General features: G+C 39.1%; 1 protein-coding gene across 1 annotated transcript; it reads left to right on the top strand.

The window, feature by feature from the left end:
* Window positions 1-5,577: 5,577 nt before the first annotated feature.
* LOC138311873 (uncharacterized) lies at window positions 5,578-8,007 on the top strand. The gene is given in 1 exon segment (XM_069253027.1): window positions 5,578-8,007. A coding segment is annotated over 1 exon segment (2,397 nt). The 3' UTR covers window positions 7,975-8,007.
* Window positions 8,008-9,827: the final 1,820 nt, after the last annotated feature.

Here is a 9,827-nt window from a genome sequence, read left to right as displayed (position 1 = left end):
CCATCTCTGATACTAATGTTGGAGATGTCACCCACCCATCTCTGATACTAATGTTAGAGATGTCACCCTCCCATCTCTGATACTAATGTTAGAGATGTCACCCTCCCATCTCTGATACTTATGTTAGAGATGTCACCCTTCCATCTCTGATACTAATGTAGGAGATGTCACCCTCCCATCTCTGATACTAATGTTGGAGATGTCACCCTCCCATCTCTGATACTTATGTTAGAGATGTCACCCTCCCATCTCTGATACTAATGTTAGAGATGTCACCCTCCCATCTCTGATACTAATGTTAGAGATGTGTCACCCTCCCATCTCTGATACTAATGTTAGGAGATGTCACCCACCAATCTCTGATACTAATGTTAGAGATGTCACCCTCCCTCTCTGATACTAATGTTAGAGATGTCACCCTCCTGTTGGTTAGATGTCACCCTCCCATCTCTGATACTAATGTTAGAGATGTCACCCTCCCATCTCTGATACTAATGTTAGAGATGTCACCCTCCCATCTCTGATACTAATGTTAGAGATGTCACCCTCCCATCTCTGATACTAATGTTAGAGATGTCACCCTCCCATCTCTGATACTAATGTTAGAGATGTCACCCACCAATCTCAGATACTAATGTTAGAGATGTCACCCTCCCTTCTCTGTGCTTATGTTGGAGATGTCACCCTCCCATCTCTGATACTAATGTTAGAGATGTCACCCTCCCATCTCTGATACTAATGTTAGAGATGTCACCCACTCTGATACTCACCCTCCCCTCTCTGATACTAATGTTAGAGATGTCACCCACCAATCTCTGATACTAATGTTAGAGATGTCACCCTCCCATCTCTGATACTAATGTAGGAGATGTCACCCACCAATCTCTGATACTAATGTTAGAGATGTCACCCTCCCATCTCTGATACTAATGTTAGAGATGTCACCCTCCATCTCTGAACTGTGATGTCACCCACCAGCTTTGATACTAATGTTCGAGATGTCACCCTCCACCAATCTCTGATACTAATGTTAGGAGATGTCACCCTCCCACCAATCTCTGATACTAATGTAGAGATGTCTGTCCACCCTCCCATCTCTGATACTAATGTTTTAGAGATGTCACCCTCCCATCTCTGATACTAATGTTAGGAGATGTCACCCTCCCAATCTCTGTGATACTAATGTTAGAGATGTCACCCACCAATCTCTGATACTAATGTTAGAGATGTCACCCACAATCTCTGAAACTAATGTTTCCAGAGATGTCACCCTCCCAATCTCTGATACTAATGTTAGAGAGGTCACCCTCCCTTCTCTGCTACTATGTTGGAGATGTCACCCTCCCATCTCTGATACTAATGTTAGAGATGTCACCCTCCATCTCTGATACTAATGTTAGAGATGTCACCCTCCCATCTCTGATACTAATGTTAGAGATGTCACCCTCCCATCTCTGTATACTTTATGTTAGTAGATGTCACCCTCCCATCTCTCTGATACTAATGTTAGAGATGTCCACCCTCCCATCTCTGATACTAATGTTAGAGATGTCCACCCTCCCCCTCCATCTCTGATACTTAATGTTAGAGATGTCACCCTCCCATCTCTGATACTAATGTTAGAGATGTCACCCACCAATCTCTGATACTAATGTTAGAGATGTCACCCTCCCATTCTCTGTACTAAATGTTAGGAGATGTCACCCCACCAATCTCTGATACTAATGTTAGAGATGTCACCCTCCAATCTCTGATACTAATGTTAGAGATGTCACCCCTCCCTTCTCTGTGCTTATGTGGAGATGTCACCCTCCCATCTCTGATACTAAATGTTAGAGATGTCACCCTCCCATCTCTGATACTAATGTTAGAGATGTCACCCACCCATCTCTGATACTAATGTTAGAGATGATGTCACCCTCCCATCTCTGATACTAATGTTAGGAGATGTCACACACCATCTCTGATACTAATGTTAGAGATGTCACCCTCCCATCTCTGATACTAATGTTAGAGATGTCACCCTCCCTTCTCTGTGCTTATGTTGGAGATGTCTCACCCTCCCATCTCTGATACTAATGTTTAGAGATGTCACCCTCCCATCTCTGATACTAATGTTATGTCACCCTCCCATCTCTGATACTAATGTTATAGAGATGTCACCCTCCCATCTCTGATACTAATGTTAGAGATGTCACCCACCAATCTCTGATACTAATGTTAGCGATGTCACCCTCCCATCTCTGATACTAATGTTAGAGATGTCACCCTCCCTTCTCTGATGGCTAATGTTAGATGTCACCCTCCCATCTCTTGATACTAATGTTAGAGATGTCACCCTCCACATCTATGATACTAATGTTAGATGATCTCAATCTCTGATGTCACCCTCCCCATCTCTGATACTAATGTTAGAGAGAATGTCACCCTCCAATCTCTGATACTAATGTTAGGAGATGTCACCCTCCCATCTCTCTGATACTAATGTTAGAGATGTCCACCCTCCCAATCTCTGATACTAATGTAGGAGATGTCTTCCACCAATCTCTGATACTAATGTAGGAGATGTCATCCCCACCAATCTCTGATACTAAATGTTAGAGATGTCACCCTCCCCATCTCTGATACTAATGTTTAGAGATGTCACCCTCCCAATCTCTGATACTAATGTTAGAGATGTCTCCCATCTCTGATACTAATGTTAGAGATGTCATCCCCCCATCTCTGATACTAATGTTAGAGATGTCACCCTCCCCATCTCTGATACTTAATGTTGAGATGTCACCCTCCCATCTCTTGATACTAATGTTAGAGATGTCACCCTCCCATCTCTGATACTAATGTTAGAGATGTCACCCTCCCTTCTCTGATACTTATGTTGGAGATGTCACCCTCCCATCTCTGATACTAATGTTAGAGATGTCACCCTCCATCTCTCTGATACTAATGTTAGAGATGTCACCCTCCAATCTCTGATACTAATGTTAGGAGATGTCACCCTCCAATCTCCTATACTAATGTTAGAGATGTCACCCTCCCATCTCTGCTCGATACTTTATGTTAGAGATGTCACCCTCCCATCTCTGATACTAATGTTAGAGATGTCACCCTCCCATCTCTGATACTAATGTTAGAGAGGTCACCCTCCCTTCTCTGTGCTTATGTTGGAGATGTCACCCTCCCATCTCTGATACTAATGTTAGAGATGTCACCCTCCCATCTCTGATACTAATGTTAGAGATGTCACCCTCCTCATCTCCTGATACTAATGTTAGAGATGTCACCCTCCCATCTCTGATACTAATGTTAGAGATGTCACCCTCCCCTATCTCTGTGCTTATGTTGGAGATGTCACCCTCCCATCTCTGATACTAATGTTAGAGATGTCACCCTCCCTCTCTGATACTAATGTTAGAGATGTCACCCTCCCATCTCTGATACTAATGTTAGAGATGTCACCCACCAATCTCTGATACTAATGTTAGAGATGTCACCCTCCCATCTCTGATACTAATGTTAGAGATGTCACCCACCAATCTCTGATACTAATGTTAGAGATGTCACCCTCCCATCTCTGATACTAATGTTAGAGATGTCACCCTCCCTTCTCTGTGCTTATGTTGGAGATGTCACCCTCCCATCTCTGATACTAATGTTAGAGATGTCACCCTCCCATCTCTGATACTAATGTTAGAGATGTCACCCTCCCATCTCTGATACTAATGTTAGAGATGTCACCCTCACCAATCTCTGTTACTTATGTTAGAGATGTCTTTCACCCTCCCATCTCTGATACTAATGTTAGAGATGTCACCCTCCCTCTCTGATTACTAATGTTAGAGATGTCACCCTCCCATCTCTGATACTAATGTTAGAGATGTCACCCTCCCATCTCTGATACTAATGTTAGAGATGTCACCCTCCCTACTCTGTGCTTATGTTGGAGATGTCACCCTCCCATCTCTGATACTAATGTTAGAGATGTCACCCTCTCATCTCTGATGCTAATGTTAGAGATGTCACCCTCCCATCTCTGATACTAATGTTAGAGATGTCACCATCCCATCTCTGATACTAATGTTAGAGATGTCACCCTCCCTTCTCTGATGCTTTATGTTGGAGATGTCACCCACCAATCTCTGATACTAATGTTAGAGATGTCACCCTCCCATCTCTGATACTAATGTTAGAGATGTCACCCTCCCTTCTCTGTGCTTATGTTGGAGATGTCTTCCACCAATCTCTGATACTAATGTAGGAGATGTCACCCTCCAATCTCTGATACTAATGTTAGAGATGTCACCCTCCCATCTCTGATACTAATGTTAGAGATGTCACCCACCAATCTCTGATACTAATGTTAGAGATGTCACCCTCCCATCCCTGATACTAATGTTAGAGATGTCACCCACCAATCTCTGATACTAATGTTAGAGATGTCACCCTCCCATCTCTGATACTAATGTTAGAGATGTCACCCTCCCTTCTCTGTGCTTATGTTGGAGATGTCACCCTCCCATCTCTGATACTAATGTTAGAGATGTCACCCTCCCATCATCTCTGATACTAATGTTAGAGATGTCACCCTCCCATCTCTGATACTAATGTTAGAGATGTCACCCTCCCATCTCTGATACTAATGTTGGAGATGTCACCCACCAATCTCTGATACTAATGTTAGAGATGTCACCCTCCCATCTCTGATACTTATGTTAGAGATGCCACCCTCCCTTCTCTGTGCTTATGTTAGAGATGTCACCCTCCCATCTCTGATACTAATGTTAGAGATGTCACCCACCAATCTCTGATACTAAGGTTAGAGATGTCACCCACCAATCCCTTATTCTTATCCTTTTAGAAATAAATAGACAGAGAAGGGGGGATCAGCTAGGTAATAGCTGCCCCTAGGTACCTCTAGATCTACTATCACATAGTATATATGTACCTCTATTGTACCACTAGAATAATATGTACCATTATCAGTATATGTACCACTACTATCGCACAGGTATATATGTAGCACCTCTATTAACTGGTCACCACACCAAGTATATATAGGTGTATTCTCGTTTTAGCACCCTTACTATATAGTGTACATATATATAAGATAAAGCATATGTTCACCTTTACTGTAACCACCAGTATATAAAGCAACATCAGAATGAAATATGACTAATATTTGATAGGGGACATAAATACATATATTAAAAAGATTAAACACACACATCAGTTATCAACAAAAGATAAATATAAATTTAGACGATTTTTTTTACAGAATTCCAATTGGACACACATGAATCTCTATTGTTGAACACCAAGAAAGAACAAAAGGAAATAGAGCTTCTGATTCGAGAACCTACAACATCCAACAACCAGAAACTGTCTTCTGGAGATATTGGAAATTGCTTGTAACCCGAGCTGTCGGAGATGGAAATTGCTTGTACCGAGCTGTTTCAGACTCTTGTATGGTACTGAAAGGCATCATGTTGAACTTCGCCTCCGGACATCGTTAGAAATTTTGCTCCATCAAGATTACTATGACAATGCTTCAGAGAGCTACAGGGACCAAAATCCAGGATGTGTTTTGTAGTCACGAGTAACTATAAAGATTTAATTAAGACGGCAACAAAGTATGGCAGTTATGCTGAGCTCCTTCATTTATATGCACTCTCTGCTGCAACTGGATTTGTCATGCATTCTTTCTTTCCGCCTACAGACATCAGTAATAAGTATGCAAAGGCATTTACTAGGAAAGTGACTGGAAGAGGTGCCAAACCTTTGCCATCTGGAGATTCTGTCGTCATGTGGACTCAAACTTTTGTACCGTCAAGAGCATCAAATTTCAAGCCAAACCACTTCGTGCCATTGCAGCCACTCCCTGAGGAACCCAATTCTATCCATATTCTTTCCGATGATGACTGCGATTCAACTGATGACTCACTCCAAGCGATTCTACAAGAATGTCCATTTAGGTATGATGACGAATTCGACAGGAAGAATATAGAATCCACTGCAGGAGACTCTGATGCCATGATGGCAGAAGATGGTGTGAAACCTGATGACAAGGACCTTGATAACAACGCGACACTTACATGCAACATAAAAGGACCAGCAATGGGTCATCTCCCTAACAACGCATTTCTAACATCAAAAGACATTATCACATATCTGACCCAGTCTGACGCTTCAGTTTCAAGCATTCCCTTTGGACACAAGAATATTGTCTTTTTCATATTTGACAATTCTGCCAATGTGAAACGAAGAGATGAAGGAGAGCGGAGTCAATTTTGGGATGACTGTGGTACATGGACTAGTGAGTCAGGTTCCTCTCCAAAGTCGCATTTTATCAAGAGTGGAAACAAGTTCATAAGTATCCATTGTCGGAACGGTGTATTTTGCAAAGAGCAACAGGTAAAAGGAAAGAGAACCTTTCCACCACTTGATCCGCAACCTGATCAGCAAGATGTGATTGTGCTACAAAGGGCTTATGCAACTCTGAAGGGCTGTCCAAAGTACAAGAGAAGGATCTCATGGCTCGTCGCTTTACCATCAGGGATGACAGCAAGCCGACCCAATCTTGGACTAGCAGAGTATATAGGGGAATATCCAGGAAGAAGCGTGCATGGCAATGCAAAGTCCTCGACAATCGCATATGTACGGAGCACACCAGAACTCCTCACACAGATTGAAGACATGGCTGAGCACCAAGGTCCCAGAAACACTTTTGACAGGTTAATTCACATCAATGAGAATCCATCACTACATCCAAGGTCCATCGATCAGGTGAAGAATGTCAGAAAAAAGATCAGATAAAAGATGAAAGAAACAGAGACCATTTGCCAAGGAAACTTTGCAGACAACATCATCAACATCTGCAATATAACACCAACCCACCCCTTCTTACAATTTGTGAACATTTCCAAATCAAGAGTTCCTACTATTATATGTTACGCCAAAGAGCAAATCGAAGATATCCGGAGATTTTGTGCCAAGCCATGCGGGGAAATTTGGGGTTTTGACAAGACCTTTAACCTTGGAGATGTCTTTGTTACAACAAGCGTGTTCAAAAACACAAGCGTGACATTGAGAACAACTGGTGATCATCCACTCTTTCTAGGACCTGTCTTTTTACATGGGAATTCTGACTTTGACACCTATTTGACATTTTTTTCAAAACTGTCTTCAAACTTTACAGATGAAGAGATAGCCAACATCATTATTGGAACTGATGATGAAAAAGCCATGAGAAAGGCCGTCAGCAGAACCTTCTTTACCAGCTACAACACGGTTTGCACTCGCCACCTAAAGAATAACATAAAAGACTACCTGACCAGAAAGGTTCCATCATCACCAGCCACAAAACAACGTGTCATCAACTTGATCTTTGGAGACAACGGTATAACCAGTGCTGAAGATCAAGATGTCCTCAACCACATAGTGGAATCCGCTCTAAGGCATTGGAATAATGATTTACCAGCATTTGTACCCTACTTCAAAGACAGGCTGTTACCAATTCTACTGGAAAATGTGTTTTTCCCACAACAGGTTAGGGATGTTACAAATAACTGGACAAACAACAACACAGAATCCATCAACCATGTCCTAAAGGTCAAGACAGAGTGGAAGCAGCTCAAATTGACAGAGCTCGCCTTGAGGATCTATGAGCATGTGGATGCAAAATACAAAGACCTCAAGCGGGCACTGTACAATGAGGGATCCTTCAGTTTAACTGAACCATTCATACATCACCTTGTGCAAACAGATACATGGTTCATGAAAACACAAGAAGGAAGGAAAACAGCCTTTGAACGATTCATGAGGGACAAGGGAAGGTCAACGAAGAAGAACCAGATAACCTCAAAAAGTGGTGCATTAACTGTTTCAATAAACTCTTCAAAGAGCAAAAAACTCAACCAGATCAAAAGGAGCAGAGCAGAAAAGACAGTTTCTAGGAAGAAATTAAAGAAGCAGTAAAATGACAATTTTCGATGTTAAAAGATGAACTTTGCCACATGAAATACATGTATTTCTTCAAAAACAACATATCGAATCTTAAGAAATAACAAGTTATACATTTTGTAGCTTTGAGATTAAGAGTGTACTTGATGAATTAATTTGTTTGTCTAACTTTTTCTTTTTGTCTATATTATTAAGTAAAATATATATGTATGTACCAAACAGGACCTGAGAAATACCTATAAATTCAGATTTTTTAGTTAATGTTCAATATTTTGGGTGTTTCACTTAATGAGTTAACTTGGAGTAACTTATTTTGTGATATCTTGAGCAAAAGTTAATTGGATAGGTCAATTTGGTATATGTAATAAGCAAATGAATCGTAACCTTCAGTAATCTGTATGCAGCTGACATCTGGCCTCATGTAGGGCGCCATATAATTAATATGGTAAGGAGTTTTCTGTATGTAGATTCAATGGTGACATTTGCAATTTTGTATGTTATAATAATATAAATATGTCTAAAAAAAAAAAAAAAAGGGGCTTATGAAAGCAGGTTCCACGTTCCCAAGTCCTGGGTACACTTTAGTGTAGCTAATGCTTTCCTTTCATTATGTATTCAGAGAATAATGTATAAAACTATACTCAAAAAGTGAATATACAATGTACATATTTTCATAAATTTAGTTTTCATTTAAGTCTAATGAGTGTACTCTTTTAAAATGTTTTGATGTTTGTATTTCATTACAAATGATATACCAGTACATTTCTATAATTGTACACATTATATTCTCTTTTTTGGGGGGGCATCATCATCCGAATCTTTTAAAAAATTATTTACTTTAATTTAATCTATGTGTGCTTTTAAAGGATGATTTTATTTATTAATGTAAATTTAATGTATACATGCAATGAACTTAAGTAAATATATTTTTTTCAGAATTTGTTTACTCATAATGTGATTTTTTTTTGTTTAAGCCAAATGAATGGGCCTTTATTGATTTATATCATATTTTCCTTATAAGTACAATTTACAAGTACATATATATACACATTTGTTATTAAAATATTTTTTTATTCAAAATGGAGTGCTGGTATTAGGGAATAATTTAATGTTTTATAAAATTTATCCACATTTTGTTAAATTTTTTTTGGGGATTTTTGTATATGTATGTGTCTTTTATTTTCAAATATATAACATTTTTCTTTACATTTGTTATTTTAAGAATGTATTCATTACATCGCAATTTTATTTTTATGAAGTACCATAGTTCTGTACAAGATATTAATGTTACCATGATTATTATGATAACATTTCATGTGGAGTTAAATAAAATTTGAATTGTGATATTTTATTGTCTTTCCTATATAATGATTTTATTTGAATTTTTGCTAAAACATAGTTCCAGAATATTGTTGTTTTAAATCCTCCTGATTGCATAATGAACAGACAAATTCAACTTATTAATGCAAAGATATGTTTTATGTTCTATTTCAATTAACTTTGGAAAAAACATCTACATGTATTTTGATAAATAAACTGGAGGATATAAACAACAATATTGAGGAAAAAAATGAAAATTCAAATAAGATTGATTTCTTGCTTTTATAATACCATATGCCCTACGGTATGGCAAACTCCTTCTTAAGAACATCAACTCTACAAAAAATGGGTAACAAAAATGTACTGTACTCTGACGACTAAATCATGAGGTTTTAAGTATTATTCTGGCAAAGAATCACGTAAAATCCAGTGAAACCCATATTCCTTTGTAACAAGCACTTTGCTATTTTTGTCAAAATGTATCCAGTATTTACATAGCAAAAGAAAAAAAAAATCTTATTCTGTAACATGACAGGTAATGCTCCCTG

This window comes from Argopecten irradians, unplaced genomic scaffold, assembly GCF_041381155.1.
Source record: "Argopecten irradians isolate NY unplaced genomic scaffold, Ai_NY scaffold_0142, whole genome shotgun sequence".
Taxonomy (NCBI): Eukaryota; Metazoa; Mollusca; class Bivalvia; order Pectinida; family Pectinidae; genus Argopecten; species Argopecten irradians.
This window is presented reverse-complemented; position numbering and strand designations above follow the sequence as displayed.